Source organism: Myodes glareolus, chromosome 25 (assembly GCF_982192425.1).
Source record: "Myodes glareolus chromosome 25, mMyoGla1.1, whole genome shotgun sequence".
Taxonomy (NCBI): Eukaryota; Metazoa; Chordata; class Mammalia; order Rodentia; family Cricetidae; genus Myodes; species Myodes glareolus.
Genome location: NC_142050.1, coordinates 37088824 through 37108541, shown reverse-complemented (window position 1 = coordinate 37108541; position 19718 = coordinate 37088824). Strand labels below are relative to the sequence as shown.

General features: G+C 40.2%; 1 protein-coding gene across 1 annotated transcript in view; it reads left to right on the top strand.

Moving 5' to 3' along the window:
* Nucleotides 1-19718, top strand: part of Parp12 (poly(ADP-ribose) polymerase family member 12) — a 37538-nt gene that overhangs the window by 11735 nt on the left and 6085 nt on the right. Inside the window, exons 4-8 of the mRNA XM_085683677.2 lie at nucleotides 2203-2304; nucleotides 5634-5757; nucleotides 10274-10469; nucleotides 12264-12405; nucleotides 15181-15277. Coding sequence (XP_085539803.2) covers nucleotides 2203-2304; nucleotides 5634-5757; nucleotides 10274-10469; nucleotides 12264-12405; nucleotides 15181-15277 — 661 coding nt within the window. The remainder of the gene's footprint in view (nucleotides 1-2202; nucleotides 2305-5633; nucleotides 5758-10273; nucleotides 10470-12263; nucleotides 12406-15180; nucleotides 15278-19718) is intronic.

The following is a 19718-nucleotide window of genomic DNA, read 5'->3' as shown; positions in this document are numbered from 1 at the left end:
AGGCAGGCGCATCTCCGTGAGTTCGAGGCCAGTCTGGTCTACAAGAGCTAGTTCCAGGACAGGCGCCAAAGCTACAGAGAAACCCTGTCTTGAAAAACCAAATAAATAGATAGATAGATAGATAGATAGATAGATAGATAGATAGATAGATAGATAGATAAGTAAATGCACCCCACCTTTTACTCCCCACCATTCCTAGTCCCATCCCTGCTTAAACCTTTCACCCCTAGTGTTTCCCTAATCTACTTGTGTTCCAACCCCTTGTGCCTTATGTCCTTTTCTCTTCTGTGTCCCTTCTAGTTTCCTGATCTCTATAGACACTCTAAATACACAATTCTAAAAATTTGACGCTAAAATGCACTCAAGATTTTACTTTTTTTTTTTCCTTTGTGAGGTGACATCTTCCTCTTTTCTCCAAAATGGCCTCAAATTTGGCACAGTTGTCTTGCTTCAGTCTCCCTAGTAGCTGGAGCTTTAAGTATCTACCTTTGTGCCTGGCCAAAGGTTTTTACTTAATAAACATTTTTTAACTACCTGCTGTATGTGGATGAATAATGTGGCCCTTAAGGGAGCTGATGAAAACTTGGTTCGTTTGGATTTCATGATAGAGGCTGTTGGCTGGCCACTCTGGTTCTCTGCTCTTTCAGTAACTTTGAGAATTTGCTATGTGCTGGTCTCCGTCCTGGGCCTGAGTTAGCCTTTTATAAACATGAGAACAGGCTTCCTCCACAGGGCACACCCTTTTATCCACCCACTCATTTAGAGGTTGAGATAGAAACCTTGTTTATAAAGTTGGGATAGAACTTTTCCTAACATATCAGGTAAGTGCCAAGAGTGCCAGCAAACATACTGGCCACTGTAATCTTACCTAATTGTCATAGTTAAAAATTATTCTTGCTGCCTCTAGCTTTTCTTTGTATTTTCTTCTGTTTGTGTGTGTGCGCATGTGCGTGTCCGTGTGTGTGTGTGTGTGTTTGTTTTGTTGAGGCAAGGTCTCTATGTAGACCAGGCTAGCCTTGAACTCAACAGAGATTCACTTGCCTTCCTCTCCCAGATGCTTTGACTAAAAGCATGTATCACCATATCTGGCTTAAAACTTTATTATATGCGTATGTCTGTTTGCTTGTCTGTGCACCACTTGAGTGCTTGGTTCCCACAGACCAAAAGATGATGTCAGATCTCTTGAACTGGAGTCACAGATAATTATGGGAGACCATGTGAATACTGGAAAGTGAATATGGAACATCTGGAAGAACAGCCAGTGCCCTTAACTCAGATTTTTAAAAATATGGGTTTTGGGTGACAGAACTGTGGTCCTCAAGCCTTCAGGGCAAGCACTTATTGTCATACCAGTCTCTTCAGTTTTCTTCCGTTAATACTTGGATAGACAGAGGTTTCACTTTAGCTAATGTTTAGAGCATCATCTGTATTAAAAATGAGGAGAATACTCACTTCTGAATGACTTAGGTCTTACAAACAGTCACTTCTCTGGAGAGAGAAGAACTTCAGGACCTCTCAGGTATGGGTTTTGAGGCCCAGCCTGTGGAATATCTGGGAGTTTACAAAATGAAAAGGAAAGATGTGGATAACAGAGCGACAGGTAATAGGATAGTAAATGAGGAAAAGCTGTCAAGGAGTTTTCTATTCTTATTTGGGTTAAGTGGATGGGATAAGTGTAATAGGTAAAGACCCTTTGGTGTGGTAATGAAAAACGTACACTTTGAAAGAACTTAACATGCCTGTCTTAAGGGCTTATAAGTAAACTAAAATTAAGAATATTTTATTTGAAGATGAAAATTTTTCATATATTACCTTTTTTCTTGTTAGTACCCAGTTCTAAAGACTTCATTGACAAATATTTACTATAGAAACTAAATGTAATTTTTAAAATACCCTTCTATTTCTCCTTTCCTAGTGACTTGGATGGGCAATAAGAGTTGCAAAAAAAGTATCCCTCTGTGATGTTCTGGGTTTAGTAAAAAACTGTATGACTGAGTGTTCTAGGATTCACCCTAAAAGTCAGGTGCCTACCTATGTGGTCAGGGTACTTTTATCCTTTAAGGGTAGGTTCTGTCAGTTTGCCTAGACCACTTTGGTAGAGTGTGGAGAGATGAACAGATTCTTTTTGCCATGAAGTACTGTAATTCTACATGAAAAGTATGTAGAATGGACACTGACCTATTTTGTGTTTTTTCTTTGTAGAAAGAAAAGAAAGTTCCAGTTCTGTGTCACCAGGCACTCCTAGCCAGGAGGAGAGTGATCAGATTTGCTTGTACCACATTCGGAAAAGTTGTAGCTTTCAAGGTAAGTTAGAAAGCTTACTAAGCTTACTAATCCTCCTTATTCTCGTGGGAGGGAGAGTGCTTCTCGTTCCTGGAACCCCTAAAGAGAGGAGGGGTCATGCCAAACTGGTTCTGAATCTGTCCTGTTGAGAATGGAAGGAATTATTTGAATTTTTGAAAATGAAGCTGTAGATAAGCTTTTGGGAATATAGCAGTCTGGATCTGAACCAGGTGAGTGTCAAGTGACCATAGAACTTCCAGAAATAGGCCTACTCAATCTAGTGGAAGCTAAAATAATTACTACTTCTCAAGGGTGACAGTAGGCCTAGGGGAGTCTCAGAAACTGGGAGGACCGCAGTGAGAGGAGGAAATACTTGTGTTAGCACTTGGAGGATTGCTCAGGGCTTCATATCAGGCCAGTGGTCCCTGCTTGGGACCTTTGCCTACCCTGTACCCAAACACTGATTCTTCTGTGGGCCAATGTTTTCACAGCAGCTTTGTATTCACTCACAACTTAGCCTTTGACTGAAGATTCTTTCTCAGCTTCTGTGACTTCTGCCACCAAAACGCTGTGTTCCGTTTTTAGTCTTCAGATGTTACACAAGCAGTTCATGAATGTTTTCACCTTGTGAAGGGCTAGAGAACACAGAGCAGAGCAGAAAGCCCTCCGTCCCCTCCACCTTTTCCTCATGGTCAACACTTGCTGTATGTTGTGCACTTGTTTTACATACTTTATTTCAAATTGAATTTTATTTATTTTATGTGGATGGGGTGGTTTGCTTGTGTGTACGTCTGTGCACCTAGTTTTTGCCTGATGCCCAAGGAGACCAGAAGAGGGTATTGATCCCTTGGAACTGGAGTTACAGAAGGTTTTGAGCCACCATATCAGTGTTGGGAATTAAACCTGGGTCCTCTAGAAGAGCAACCACTGAACCATCTCTATAGCCCCTTCATTCTTGTTTTTAAAAGATTTATTTTTAGCTTTCCTCTCTCTTTATATTTTATTCTGCTTGCTTTGTGTTTTAAGGGTTCTTAAATGATCCTGTTTTATTTGTAGTACTTGTCATTGCTCCCAGGTACTTTTTACATTTACCTTTCTCCTGTTGGACCAAGAGATATAGGGAGGGAGGGGAGGTGAATGTGGGTGCTTTGCTTTCCAAATTGACTCCATTTATGTAACTCACCTGGAAGCCTAGAGTCAGGATTGCCGTGAGTTGGAGAACATTAGAAGAAAAACAAGAAAGCTGATAAACAGGGTGGAGGACTAGGGAAGGTAGCCATGGAAGGGTTGCTTTCTGCTCCTACTGCTGTGACAAAATTCTCGCCAGCTGCTGTGGTCAGAGTGGCCTCTCCATCCACCTGTGAGAATCCTGGCCTGTCCATATTTCCAAGCTTGCTGTTAGCCACAGCCCTGGGTTCCTGGATCCTTTCTGAGGTCTCAGTCTAGTGGGCACGAGGGAGATACTGTTCCTTAGGAAGTGTTTTCTTCCAGGGAGTTTTTCTTTGGGCCACCTGTACTTGGAGCTTATCAACATAACATTTCAACACCTGGGTGCTTTCTGCTCCCTGCTGATCATTTCCTTTAGTGCCCTTCAAGGAAGGAATAGGAACTCTGGTTTGGCCGCAACCTCTGTACCATAACTTCAGCCTGGCCCAGTGGTTCATTATTGATTAGGCCTACTCCTTGTCAAGAATCCAGTAGATCTCTGAGCCTAGTATGAGTCATATAAGGCCAGACTCTGTACAAGTCAGGGAGCTGCAAGGCCCCAAGATGACCATGTCCTGCCTTGTTGAATTTACGAGATTTCCTTGCCTGGACACCCCAGCTTGTTTTCTGAGGCCTCTTGACCTAGTGCTCCTTTGTGCTGTGCCTGCCAGCTCCTGGCCTGTTCTTTGACCAGCCCTAGCAATGTCAACATGCTCCTCTGTGACACTCCCCCACCACAGTACTTTTTATAGAATCTTGGAAAGATCTGACATTGAGAAAGAATGTACATATTTTAGGAAATTTTTAATTTTTTAAGTGTTAAATTAGCTTAAATTCATTATTTTAAACTACAAATTAAAATGGATTAGCTGCAGTGAATACGAAATGAATCTTAATCACCTTTTCCTTAGCAGCCAGGTAGGTCCTCTAAAAATAAATGATGGTTTCCTGGTGCTTGGGTGTCTCTCTAGAAAGATGTTACACGTGCACACCAGTAACATCTATAACTTATATATATATAAGTATAGTATAACTCTATACTAAGTGTCTGTGTATATTCGGTTTGTTCTTACATAGCACTACCACACTTGGACCTCCTTGTTTCACTTACCCCGCTACTTACTTTTGAAAACTATATAATACATGCCTGATACTCAATTAGAAACATGCAAAATGTTGGAAGTCTTTTCTCATTCCTCTACAAGAAATATCTGTATATGTATAGTTAGAATACTACTAATCTCTCTGTCTCCTAGTTTGTGTATAGAAACATTCTGCACCTGGATGAGTATCTTTTTAATAGTTTACTTCTTGGCTATACGTCCATGTCAGAATGCAGTGAACTGCCTAGGCCTTTTTTCCTTTCCAGTACTCCCCCCACTACACCATCTCTGTACAGGTGTACCAGAAACTCACAGAGCTTTTGAAAGGAAGTGTCAGAGCCAGCCAGCATAAGCCAAGATGAAGCAACATGCAAGGACTTGAAATGGAGGGCAGTGAACTCTGTGGCACTTAGAAGACAGGAAAATAGAGGGGAGGACATGAATACTGGTGGACAGTAATAGATGTGAAGACATGGGTGGGGTATGTTGAAGATGAGGTGAGTCTCTTAGCAGATACCCAGAGGATATCTCAGCAGCCAAGCCACCTTCAGTGGGATGTGTGAGGTTGAATGGATTCATCTCTTTCCCCTCCCTCCCTCCTTCCCTTCTTCTCTTCCTTCCTCGTAGGAATTGAACCTAAGGTTTTTGTCTAATACAGTTCTTTGTCACTGAACTGTATTTCCAACCCCATTTTTACTTTGAACTTGTGGTCTTCCTGCCTCAGCCTCCCAAGTAGCTGATATTATAGGCCTGAGCCATCAAGCTAGATTCTGGGATGGATTCCTGTTGGAGTGAAATCTGGAGTCTGGCATTCTAGACTAACAAGTTTTTTATTTAAAACATCATTGTAATGTCCCATTTAAAGAGAAGATACACTTAGTAAGAACCATAGTATGTAAATGTCCAGGTGGAACTGCACTAACAAAACATAACTTCCTCATAACTTTCCAGAATGTTCTCGGGTCAGTGATCAGGACCACTCCCATTGACAACTGAAGGGTGGGGACACAGGTGTCTCACTACTTTATGTTTCTATTTTAGATAAGTGCTATCGAGTTCATTTTCATTTGCCATATCGGTGGCAGTTCTTGGATGGAGGCAAATGGAAGGATTTGGACAACATGGAGCTTATTGAAGAGGCGTATAGTAATCCCAGTAAAGAGAGGTAGGAGAATGAAAGCATTACCCTCATCCAGTCTATGTTTGCAGCATAAGGGATTTAGTTTAAACAATAGTATGGACGTGAATACGTATGTGTGCACGCAGACACACACGCACACACACATGCACCATCACATAAGTTTGATCTGGAGACGGAAGCCTGTGTTTATACTGGCAGTCGGTTTATCTGTTCTCCTACTCTCCTCCATTCAGGAGGGAGCCGTGAGAAAAAGTGGTACCAAGACCAGGTAACTTCACTTACTTGCTACTAGGATTGATCACAGAAAAAGTTACTTATTATTGCAGATAATCCAGATAATAATTTGTGAATTTCTAGTCTTTTTCAGAAAGTCACAGCTAAACTGTTTAACCTGAATTTTTTTTGTTTTTTGTTTTTGTTTTTGTTTTTTTTTTTTTTAGCATTTTCACTCAGCCAATTCATAGTGAAAACGGAAGTCTCAGATAGTCTTCTTTTAAATGTTAACCTTGGCTTGTATTAGAATGTACTGCAATATGTTGCTAAAAAGATAATTTAAAAAATCTTATTTTGGGCATGGGCTGAGAAGGTGGCCGAGTAGGTAAGCAAGCATATGTTGTTCTGGCAGAGCCCTGCCTTGGTTCCTGAACCCACTTGGTGACTAAGAACTGTCTTGCAGAGGGTCCGATGCCCTCGTCTGGTCTCCTCAGACACTGCACTATGTGGTGAATATATGTAGACAAAATACTGCGTCCAAGAAATAAAAATAAATAAACCTTTATTAAAAGAAAAAAAGGGTTTGGAGTTTATTTCATTATTGTTTATATCTGTGTGTGTCTGTGTGTATGTATGTGCATGTGAGTGCCGGTAGAGGTCACAAAAGACTATTATTGGCTCCCCTGGCACTAGAGTTACAGGCAGTTATGAACTACCCACTGTGGGTACTGGGAGCCAAACCCTTATCCTCTGTTAAAGCAGTAAGTGCTTTTAACTGCTGAGCCTCCTAAAAAGAGGATTTGAATGTCTAAAACGATTTTGAACTTAGAGTGCATATGTGCAAATTGCTATTGACTAAATTGTGAAACAAATTATTCTCCTTAGGAAGATTAGATAGTTCACATACCACCATAATCTTTCTACTTGAAGAAAATTTTAGACAGTGTTGTGCATAAATATTTTAAGTATACATCTCAATGACTTTTGACAAATATATTTGCTTGTGTAGCCAGCAATCTGATTGAGATACAGTATCTCATCATTCTAGAAGGTTCTTCATTCAGCTCACTTTCCCAAGCTGTCTTCACTGACTTCTTTCACCTTAGTTTTGTTAGTTCTTGGACCTAAAAGTTGAACTGTTTGCTGTGTGCTGAAATGCCTGGAGTCTAACAGCACCGTGATTTCTTTTCCTTTCCTTTTTGAGGCAGGGTCTCATTATTCAGCACAGGCTGCCCATAAACTGTCAATCTGGCCAACACCTCCAAAGGGCTGGCATTACAGGGTAGTACCGCCATATCAGTTCAGTACTGTATGGGCCAATCTTCTGTGCACCATACGTGTGTTTCTATTGGGGGAATATCCGGGAGATAGGCTGTGTTTGTCCTTGGCTTTGTCAGATGATAACAGATTGTCTTCCAGGTGATCATAGTACTTCCCTGTCTCTTAGCAGTATTTAATGATGTGTCCCCCCAATACTGGTTTGTTGACCATTTACATACTAAGCAGTCAAGAGTGTAAATTGTTTTCTCAGTTTGTATAGCCATGATTTCCACGTGTCCATTGGCTGTTTGGGTGCATTCGCTGTGCAGTGTCCATCCTTAATTGTATTTGTGAATAAAGAGAGCCATGTTTTTATTTATCCATTTATTTTTGAAGCAGTCTTTACATTTCTGCATATTAAATGTGAGTTAAAAAAATCAGCTCTTTTGGTCAGCTGATAGTGCCTTTCATGCAGAGAAATATTTATCCACCTTTTCCTTTATGATTCTGTACTTTATGTATCTTAAGAAATCCTTCATTCCAAAAACAAAAAGAAATTCTCCTGAGTTTTCTTCTAAAAGTGAACATTTTAAGTATAACACTATATTTAAATTCTCTTTTTATGTGAACTCAGTTTCATTCTTAGGTGAATCACCAGTTTCTCTAATACCTACTTTGAAAAGTTTTAATTAATTGCTCGTGATGAAAATACTTGCCATAAAATTTAAACTACTGAGTATGCTCATTATACAAGCCCATGACTACTCATTTCTGGAAGTTTATTTTTGAAACCACCAGAAGAGAGCCAAATTTGATAAAAATGTTAAACACCTTAGCTCATTTCAGCTCATTTTGATATTTGTTGTCAAATATCATCTTTTCTACATTCGTCTTCAGTGCCTCCTGTGGTGGTCACTGTGTTCGTCTGTTTCCAGCCTCTGAGTCAGCCCCATGCTATCTCTTTCACCCATCGGAGCGTTATACTAAGTTCTGGTGTCTGGGAAGACAAAGGCTCCTCTTCCTCCTTTTCACCCTTGCTGCTCTCCTCATCCTCTTCCTCATCCTCTTCCTCTTGCTGCTGCTTCTGCTGCTGGTTCTTACCATTTTGGTCTTTAGGAATTTAAAATTTTCATCAGCTTACAGTTAATTCTGCTGTTTTTTTCATTTGAAATTCCATTGACTGTTGTGAGTTTAGGGAGAATTATGTCTTTATAATTTTTATGCAGACACATGCCCACTTTCTGAGCCTTGGTCTCCTAGAATTGTTGCTGGAATCCCGATGAAGTGGTAGACTGAGAGTTCTTTACTTTATCCTTTATTCTCCTACCTTCTCTTTCATTTACTTTTCATTTCTTTGCTGCATTTAGGGGAATTCTTCTCAGAGTCCCAAGCTGCTAGTTCAGCCTCATATGAGATCCAGTGAGTCCGTCTGTGACTTTAAAAATCTATGATATTATATTACTTAATCAAATGTTCTTGTTTTTCATCAAGATTACCTGATCAGTTTTTTTAGTCTTATAATCCTAACTTAGACTTTTGATAACTAGCTAAAAGGAACCACTTTACACGTATTTGTATCTTAGAATGCTAGTTGATAACCTCAGTAGTCTGATTCTGTTTGTTTTTGTCAGCTACGTTTTCTCGTGGACTCTTTCCCACATGTGTTGTTTGATTTGATTTTGAGATATGTTTGATGAAACTTCATTTGTGGAAATTTTTGTGAGGTGAGTTCCTCCAAGAAATTGATGTTTTCTGGAAACCAATATCTTTACAGCTAATTCTGACAAAAAAGTATGAAACAGTCTAAAACTTGTGTGAGGCTTGACTGGTTGAGAGTCCTGAGGGAGTTTTCCTTTTCTCTCCAAAGCCAGTGTGCATACAGGTGAATGTCCTTCCTGACTGGGACCTAGCTATCCAGAAATCTGTCTGCCTTCTCTCTTCTCTGTCCTTTCCTTCTAGCACACCCAGCTCTTCTTTTGTCCAGATGGACTCTCAAGTAACCCAGGCTGACCTCAAACTCATTATGTAGCTGAGAATGACCTTGAACCTCTGATCCTGTCTAGACCTCCCAAGTACTGGGATTACAGGTGTGTGCTACCAGGTCTGGCTAGAAGTATCTCTTGAGTTGAGTCTGTGGTTTAGATCTGTAATCCCACCTAGTTGGAAAGGTGAGGCAGGAGGATCACAAGTTCAGGATCTGCCTGGGCAACTTAATGACTGCTTCAAAATGAAGAGAGAGTTGGGATATAGCTCAATTGAGGAGTGCTGTGAAATCCCCCGTTCAGTATCTAGAGGGGGAAAAAAAATTTCTCCTTAGATGCGGCCTCCTTTCTTAACCAGATTTTGCATTCGCATGTGTCCCCCACCTCCTTGCTTTAGCTGCTAAAAATATGTCATTAGTCATTGACCCTGTCCTCTCTCCCTTTGGTCTCGGAGCAGTATCACGACTGGTGGCTTGCCATGTAGGCTGTGCAGCCAGACTGTCGCCTTTATCTCGTGTCTTGGCTGATGTTGCTCAGATGTGTTTCTTAGCTTTCATGGGCTTTGGTTTATCCATTTATTGCATGGAAATGCTAGCCTCATCCCATAGGGCTGTAAAGATTGACTATGCTATACATAAATTATTTTATGCATGGGCTGGCAAATGCACAGTATATGCTAACTATTGTTGCTTTTGTTTTCTAAGAATTTCTCTCTCTTTTTTTTTTTAACAGCTTAGTAATGCATTTTATTTTTGTAGTCTTGGAGATCAAAGCCGTGGAGATCATGCTAGGCCAATGCTCTGCCCTAACCACATCTCCAGTCTTAATTATTTTGAAGACAACTCAACATTTTCTGAATTTTACAGTGAAAGGATTTTCATGATAACCCGTCTTCTGTATCATCCTGATTTTCACAGAGCAGAGGCGATAATCTTGTAAAACAGGTTTTCCTACCGCTGGAAACATTTCTAAAACTGTACGACACATTTACTATTTGCACACCCTATATTCTCATAGGTGGAAGCAGAATCACCTATGCTGTTTAATTGGTGAGATTCTAATCTGCTCTTCATTTTCTTTTCCAGGATATTGTACTCAGAGTCAACTGCTGGCTTACACTTGGTTAACTTAGACTTTGGTTCCATGAAGTTTGGAAGTACTGTGGCTCGCAGGCTCTCCACTGCTTCTTCAATCACCAAACCCCCACATTTCATCCTCACTACTGACTGGGTTTGGTACTGGATGGATGAGTTTGGTTCTTGGCAGGAATATGGACGACAAGTAAGTGTGATAATAAAAAGGATGGCAGTTTTGTATAAGATGAAGCATCCATTCTAAACAGAAGCACAAAGATGTCAGGGAGTGTACTTGGTAGACATCAGGATCCCCAGATACCTGGATGACAGTGCATCTTTACAATCCTGTCTTTGAATGATTAGATATCTTAGCTCATGAGAATTGAATGTTAAATAACTGTCATGATGTCAGCTTTCTTCACTGATTTTTATTAGTTAATAGAAAACTCTGGAGCTAATGCCTAAACTGTAGTATAAAGTTGAAGGCTTTCAAATTGCCTTTCTTGCCTGTTTCTGCAATTTCAGAAGATAGCAATGTATGAGAATATGATTTATATTAGCAATTGACTTGGAACCCAAATCAGGTAACTCACTGTCAATTATATGAAGATGTCTACAAAAGCTGGGATCAAAAGATCTGGGGACTTTACAGAAATGAAGTATGTAGAGATCCTTTTCCACATTGAAACTTACCTTGGGGACCTGATGGTCCTTGCACTCCCTGAACTGTTGAGGTTGTGTTGAGGCTTGAGTTTCTTGTTCTTAACTATATGCAGAATGCCCTTCTCTGGTCACATTTTTATGTAAGCTCCACAAGGACAGGACATTGCTCTTTTAGCGTGGGTGCATCTTCCATGCTTAAAATGATATATTGCGGCTTCTTCAGAAATAGATGGCTACCAAAGGCAACAGTCATTTTTTATTTGATGATCCCTCTGGCTCTGGGGGGAGACAGGGGCAGCCCTGTTGCTGTAACACAAAGAGCTCTGATGGCCCTTATGCAGAAGTAGTCTCTGAGCAGTTCCCAGACTGCACCGGCAAGTTCAGGGGGGAGACTTTTCTCCTCCAACCGCCAACACTTTGCTTGTGCATGCTTTTGTTTACAGTCTATAAACTTGTTTAGGACAATTTGGGAATCTCTGGACATGAACTTCATGTGGATGCCATTGGTGTGCCCACATGCTGCAAGGATTTGGAGACATAAGTGGACTTGATGAGTTCTTGGGGTCTCCTTTTATAGTGTTAGCTGTATAGCCTTGGGGTCATTCTCCCTTCATATAATTGTTTTTTTTCTTTAGGTTTGTTTGTTTTTTCTAATTTCCAGTTTCAGACTAGTTTTCTCTTGATTTTCAGAAAAACTAAGTTTGTTTCTGAGTTTAGAATGTACCCCAAAATTTAATATCAGAATCAACCAGACTGGAGGATTAAAGGAATGGGAATAGCTGTGGAAGAGGTAGTGTTTCTTGAGCTGATCAGCTAAGTGGCCTAGGTGAATTAGCCGTTGATAGTTTGCCATCATTTGTATAGCTGTACCATGTAATCTGAAGAATTTTAAAAATGCTTGTTTGTTTATCTGTTTATTTGTGTGTATGTATATATATATGGGTGTGCTCATGCCACTGCATGGATGTGGAGGTCAAAGGTCAAATTGTGGTAGTTTGTTTTTTCCTATTACGTGTTCTAAGGATTAAATTCAGATTATTTGCCTTGGTGGCAAGTACCTTTTCCTGCTAAGTCATCTTGCTATTCTTTTGCTTTTTTATTGCTTGCATCCTGGTTACCCTACTTAGCAGGACCTATATGTACCATCATCTATTTACAGTAGCTTCAAGAGAGTCATATAACTTCCCTTCCATACCCCCATCCTGTCACCCCACTCCCTGGCACCTCCACTTCCCCTAGAACAAGTTCGTCTGTCCAGAATGGGGACTGGATTGACCAGCATTTTTGCTTATTACCACCTCTTGCCTCCCTGACATCTTTGGATTTCTCCTTACAGGGCACAATGCACCCTGTGACCAACATCAGCAGCAGTGACGTGGAAAAGGCTTACCTGGCGTTCTGTGTCCCAGGGGCTGATTCCCAGGCAGCTACCCTGAAGTTCCAGGCTGGAAAGCACAACTACGAGTTAGACTTCAAAGGTACTGCTTTTCTTGTGAAGTGAGTCCTCCCGTATTAACCTGGGGGCCTAGCTGGTATAAGCAAGGAAAGGAGGGTGTATCTATCCCAAAAGGCAGCCAGACCCATCAACAGATGATACTTACTGCCCTGCACTGCCAAGGAGATGTGCTTCGAGGGTTTCAGGAGAGGGAGCTTTTCGGACATTGAGGGATCGGGCCTGTGAATACAGTGTGGCCCTTCTAACCTCTGGCTCTCCAAGGCCCACATGACTCTACTATGTGGTATCATCTCATTACTGCTGACATAGCACCAAAGCTACTGCATTTTCTTTAGGTGCTCTAGGACACACTAATTAAAAGTTCTGTCCTTTTTAGTTAGTGTCTAGAAGCTGGAGCTGGTCTAGAGCAACAATTTTACACTATGAAAATCTAGAACTTGTAACATAATGCATTAAATCCATTTACAGTGCATGTCAAACTTTTCTCAATGTCTTATAAGCAGTTACAAACCTTACCAAGTCAATACTATAATTCTAGAATGGGAATTAACAATCATTCCACAACTTGACATATCACAATTTCCTTAAATCCATTCTAATCAAAAGATAAGAAAAGTTTTTTTGATGGGTGAGAGTCCAGTGGCATTGTTGCTGTCAGTCAAGCCCTTAGGCTGTCCCTTTCATATGTGAAGAGGGCCTTCAGTCACTCCTTATTTTGAGTCTTTCTTCCCCTAAGGGGAAAGTTTCGGTCTTAGTTCTCAGGGCCAATATTTTAATCAAAATGAGTTCTGTGTCCCAAAGTTTAAAACAGTCAAATGTTCGGTCTGCATTTCTAGTTCGACTCCAAAGTAAACAGGATTCAGACTGCAGAAAATTGTGGTCATTGCAGTGTGACTGTGTGGGTCCCTAGCATCAGGAAGCAGCTCAGTGTCCTGCAGTGTAGAACAACGTCAGCAGGTCCCTCAGATCAGACACCATGGCCTCTCACTCTGACTCCTCGGTGGGGGCACTAGCAGCTACAATGTCATTGGAACTGTTCAGCAGTTATTTTTGACTTGTGGTTTTATGGCACTTATGGTTTTGTTTAAGGAAGACTCCCTGATGCTCTTGCCCCTCAGAGAAGTTTCTTCTGTTCTCCAGAGGAATGACTTCTACTGGAGGAAACCAGCCAAGAGTGTCCCAAGTGCCAGTCACTGTAATTGATGGCAATGTGTAGAAGAGTACAGGGGATAGAAAAGGCAGCACTGCCGTGAAGACCCAGTTTCTGCAACGCTCACTCCTCTGACTGCTGCTAACCACAGTTTGAGTTCTTTTAAATATCTGGAAAATGTCAAACATCCCTTTCTAGTTCTCCCTGGAGACAGAGCAGACTTTCAGTACAAGGATGTAGCTAGAGAAAGCATGCTGACAGTGAACGGACTTACGGTGATCACAGTTTACCTGTTGCTTGATTTTTTTTATTTTTTGGTAGATAATAGTATCTATAAAGGAAAAGGATTGAAGTCATTGGCTTTACCTACACAGTCTTTACTATGTATAATGAAATAGAGTCTCAAGCCTATTTCTGATTATGAGGAAGCAAACACTTTCAAAATGTATATACACAGCAGCCAAATGACCAGCTCTGGTAAGAATTCTTATTATGAAAGAGTAACTCAAAGTGATAGCCAAGTTTCCAGAAGCAGAGTAATGACATCCTGTTCCCTGTCAACAGCAGAATCCCCCACAGCAAGCTCATTTATGGATGTGTCCCAGTGTAAATTAAGGAAACAACAAAGTTATTGGGGAAAGGGGTTCTTTTTTTCCCAATGAAAAATTAGAGAAGCTGTCTAACATATGCTTAACCACTCCATATATGCCGAGTAGCCATTTTTACTGTTGAAAGGTCATTTAAGATTCATTATATATGGTTATTAAGCCAGTGTGTTCATGAGCAAAGCATCAGTGGACTACTGAATGATGGGCAGCAGAAGGGCTAAGGAAGCTAAGTGGATAGTGGACTCCAGAAGACGAGGATAGCTGCAGTGGGAGGGACACGTCCTCAAGTTATTACATGGTTTTTCTCCAAAGGCAGGTAAATTCAGACATCTATAAGCTTTAGTATTAAAATATTCCTAAAATTAAAATAAAAATTGGTTTATATATTTAGATATAAAAGTAGCACTTGATAGGATTTTCTTAATATAACTTCTAGATACTTGTCATTTTCAATGCAAATGTGGATGGATATCCACCCTCTATTCTTGGGATGAACCTGAGATTGACATTGAGGGTGGGTCAAATGTTTTGTTTATTAAGGAGAATATGGATTTGAAAAGATTGATAAAACACTGCTGTAGAGTCTGCTTACTCAAATTTAAGAAAAGTCATAAGGACAAAATTATTACCTATAAATTACATTAATTCAAGATGTGGTAATTTGGTCTCAGACTTGGCTGGAACTTTACATCCAAGCTGGAAAAAATTTCTAAGCAAAATAATAATTTAAATATTATTGGAAGGAACAATTCAAAAGCATTCATGCATAATTGATATACCAATTACTAATCATTTCTCTATTCATTAAACTCAGTCTCCTAAGGATACCGGTTTTCTTTATTTATGACTATTTGAAGTGTGTAAAATCACATTATTTTAAAAACTGATCTTGGGTTTTACATGTTGGAATATCTGTCCAACCCATTTAATTTTATGTTTACAGAACATTACTGCTATGCATGCACGCGCACGTACACACACATGCACATACATGTGTATTTTTTTTCATTAGGTTGTTTTTTGTTTGTTTGTTTTCCAGCCTTTCTGCAGAAAAACCTTGTGTATGGCACTGTCAGAAAGGTTTGTCGCAGGCCCAAGTATGTGTCTCCCCAGGATGTCCAAATGAAGCAGTCCTGGTAAGTAGCATTTGTGAGCTTACTTGGTGTAGGTTTCAGTTGAGGAATGCTTTGCTGCCAGAAACAAGAGCTTCTCAGATTGCATGAAAGGGTACTGACTGGCATGCATGGCCAGCATATTACTGTCATAAACCTATGGAAATCAGGCTGTGATGGCACACACCTTTAATCCCTGCACCAAGAAAGCAGAGGCAAGTGATCTCTGAGTTCGAGTCCAGTCTGGTCTACAGAGCTAGTTCTAGGACAACCATATCTATACAAAGAAACCCTGTCTCAAAAAACAAAACAAAACCCAAACTAGTTGGGAAAGTCTGTGAGCCATAGTGAGATTAGCTTTGTGGGTTTCCTCAAAAAAAATCACAAAACTGTCTGTTGGGATGTGTAAACCTGGCTAGATTTGAAGCCAGCCCATCATTTGTCTTTAAATGTGACAACTGAGTTATGGACCTGAATCTTTAAAAAATGTTGAAGTTGTTGGGTATGTACCATCACACCTTTAATCCCAGCACTCAGGAGGCAAAGGCAGGCAGATTTCTGTGAGTTCAGAGCCAGCTTGGTCTACAAAAGTGAGTTCCAGGACATTCGGGACTACACAGAGAAACTCTGTCTTGAAAAGAAAACCAAAACAAAGAAACTTCTGGTATAATAGCCATTAGCAAACCAGCTTCGCTTTCACAGTGGGTTTCTTTGTGTCACAGGATAGCTGCTAAGAGCATCTAATAGAACCCATAGGGAGCACATGATAGAGAGGGAGACTTTCTGCAGCTAATGGGAAATCTTGCTCTTTAAAACAAAAGTAGTTTAGTCTTAGACAGTTGTGATGGGATTGGAGCTAGCCAAACTACATAGCTGCGTCCTAGAAGAAGATGGCCTAGATAGTGAAGATGTACCAAACTCCCCTTAGAGTCTCAGTTTGCCATGGCCGTGCTGGGACTTTCAGACAACGATATTGTTAGCTGCCTAAGCTTTATTAGCCCAAAAGCGGAGTCCCTTTGGTTTTGTTGGTTCTCTGAAGACTTCAGAGGGAAAGTTTATTGATTATGTTTGTAAAACAGAGAGGTCATTTAAAGATCTGGTGTAGGACTGGAGAGATGGCTCAGTGGTTAAGAGCATTGCCTATTCTTCTAAAGGCCCCGAGTTTGATTCCCAGTAACCACATGGTGGCTCACAACCATCTGTAATGAGATCTGGTGCCCTCTTCTGACCTTCAGGCGTACATGCAGACAAAATATTGTATTCATAATAAATAAGTAAATATTAAAAAAAAATATCTGGTGTGAGAGGAAATGTGCATTAGCAGTCCAAGAAGCAATGCCTTGAGAGTCAGATACAACAATGTAAGTTCCTGAGAACATGCCCTCCTTTTTCTCTTATAATTAAAGTTTACTTTTGATGAAATGTAAAACATGTGCGTGTTTAAAAGTCCAACTCTGTAACACAGTATACTCAGTAGTTTGTGTCTGTGTTATTACTACCCTACTCCAATTGTAGTAACCATTTTTGTTTGCTTCTAATTGCCCTTTCTGTGTTTATCTTTGAAAAAATAAAGTAGTGTGTATATATGCACAGGTACCCATAAAGACATCTGCCAACTGTATAATTGCTCTGTTCAAATCACTGAAGACTTTTTTCTTTTTCTTTTCTTTTCTTTTCTTTTTTTTCTTTTTTTTTTTTTAGTAAACTTGCCTATTTTTTTGATTTTTGTTTTTAAACATTTATTTTTAATTCATTTTACATTCCAAACAAGGTTCACCCTCCCATCCTTCCTCTCGCTGCCCCCCCAGCCCACCCCCATCCACTCCTCCCAACAGGTAAGGGCTCCCATGGGGTGTTGACATAGTTCAGCACATTAATTTGGGGCAGGGCCAAGCCCCTCCCCTCTGCATTAAGTCTGAGTATGGCATCTCCTCATAGTCTCTAACAAGCTAGCTCCTGCGCCAGGGATAGATCATAGTCCTATTGCCAGGGGCCCCTCAGATAGCTAGCCCAAGCTTCACGACTGACTCCCATGTACGGAGAACATAGTTTGGACCTGTGGAGGCTACATAACTTTTTGTCCAGAGTTCATGAGTTTCCGTGAGCTTGGTTCAGCTTCCTATGTAGATTTCTCCCTCGTGATCTTGATCTCACTTGTTCATGTATTCCCTCTTTCCTTTCTGACTGGATTCCCAGAGTTTGACCTGGTGCTTGGTTGTGGATCTTTGCATCTGGCTCCATTAATTACCCGAAGGAGGCTCTAACTTCTCTGGAGCAGTGTATTGTGTGTAGTGTCACACTGAAGACTCTTTCATCTGCTTCTGCTCATGTGGTTCCTCAGTGTTTGTATATAGCATAGTTTATTAATTTGTTCCCCTTCATGAATGTTTGTATTTTCATTGTTTTGCTATTACAAAATATAATGCTACAGAGAACCCTGTGGTGTATTTGGAGGTTGGTTGTCAGGTCATAGTCAAAAGTCAAACTGAGTTACTTTCCATGAACTTGTACCACTGTGACCATCCAGCAAGATCATGATTTACTGATTTTTCTTGACCTTGCCTCTAGTGAATTATCAAGCCCTAGGGTTTCTGCCATTTTCATAATGTACTTTAGTCTGCTTACTTTTATGAATGAGATTGAGTATATATTTTTTTTTATAAAACATAAGGGGTGATTCTCCAACTCCCCCCCCCCCACTGTCTTTTTGTTTGTTTTTTTTTTAGACAAGATTTCTCTGTGCCCTGGCTGCCCTGGAACTCGCTGTTTAACCAGACTGGCTTCAAACTCACAGAGCACAGAGATCCACCTGCCTCACCTCCTGAGTGCTGGGATTCAAGCCGTGCACCACCACTGCCTTGGTCTTTTTTTTTTAACTATTTAAATTTTATTTATTATGATTGTGTGCATGTATGCATGTGTGTGAAAACAGACTTTCATATGCTGGTTCCCTTTTCCCATTGTGGGTGCCTGGGATTCAAACTCAGGTCCTCACACTTACACACCAGCACTTTAATGAAGGAAACAGCTTTCCAGCACCAAGAGCTTCTTCATCTGTTAGGACCTTTCAGCCCTTGACTGCTTCTGTAAACTTCAGATACATCCTCTGTCTTGTTACCTGCTTTATTATCTTGGTATTCATAAGGTATTTTTCATTAGAACTGTTTTTTGTTTATTTTTTAATTTTACTGCTTTGGTTAAATGCCAATCTCTTTGGTATTGCCTTTAGGTTTAGTTGTGATTGATTGTGATGGTCCTACATCACATTACATGAAGTTATTTTTTTTATTCTTTCCCTATGCAGGGATATTTTATTTTTTATTCTTTGCCCTAAGCAAAATTTGAAATCTTTCTCTTTCTCTTTTCTGGATTTCTTTCTTTTTCTTTTTTGTTTTGTTTTGTTTTGTTTTTTGAGACAAGGTTTCTCTGTAGCTTTGGTGCCTGTTCTGGAACTAGCTCTTGTAGACCAGGCTGACCTTGAACTCACAGAGATCCGCCCGTCTCTGCCTCTTAAGTGCTGGGATTAAAGGCGTGAGCCACCACTGCCGGCTTTTCTGAATTTCTTGTGTCATCATTCTAGTTTAGTTTTTAGGGGGCCGTAAGCAGACTTATGCTTAGGATGTGCAATGCAAGGTCCTGGTTTTGATTCCTCCTAACACCACAAAAAAGTAGTTATTTTGATCAAATACAAAATAAGGTACAAATGTTTCGAGTCCTACTCTTCAGTGGGCTTTGAGCTGAGTGCTGTGTCCTGCATCCTGCCCATACAGAAGATGTGCCTAGTTCCTTCCTCAACCCTTATGACAGTAGCTAATAACCTAGTAACTATAGCAACAATGGCTGTTTGGGCACGAATGAGCCATAGCTTAGTCTGTAGGAGCATCATTTAATGTAAAATTTGAAACTGCATTTGGATACATTGAGTTTAGTTCCATTTTCAGTTAACATAGTCCAGGGCTGGTAAGATGGCCCAGTGGGAAAAGGCATTTGCTGCCAAACTTGACACACACCCAAGTTCAATCCCTTGGACCTATGTGGTGGTAGGCGAGAAACAACTGCAAATTTTCTTGTGTCGTCCACATGCATACTGTGGCACATGTGCTTGTGCATGCACACATATGTTCATGTACACATGCATACACACAAATGTAATAAAAATAAAAATTTTTGACTTTAAAAAGTATATTTTTTTCTCTACTAGTTTGGAAGTTGTTCATTGTGTTAGAGACAATGTAAGAAACTGGGTTCTTCACTTAGGTACAAATGAATGGATGTCTTTGTTTTCCTACTGTAAGGACTTCATACTCTCCTTGATATTTGTTTGTTTTGTTTTAACTTTAAGAGACACTTGTTCTTTACTGTGAGGGCTTCATTAAATTACTCACATTTTAATCTTTATTTTTCTTCAAATTCTTTAGATAAGATTTCAAAGGGAAGAGAGATGTGGTTGTTTCTAGTTAGTCTG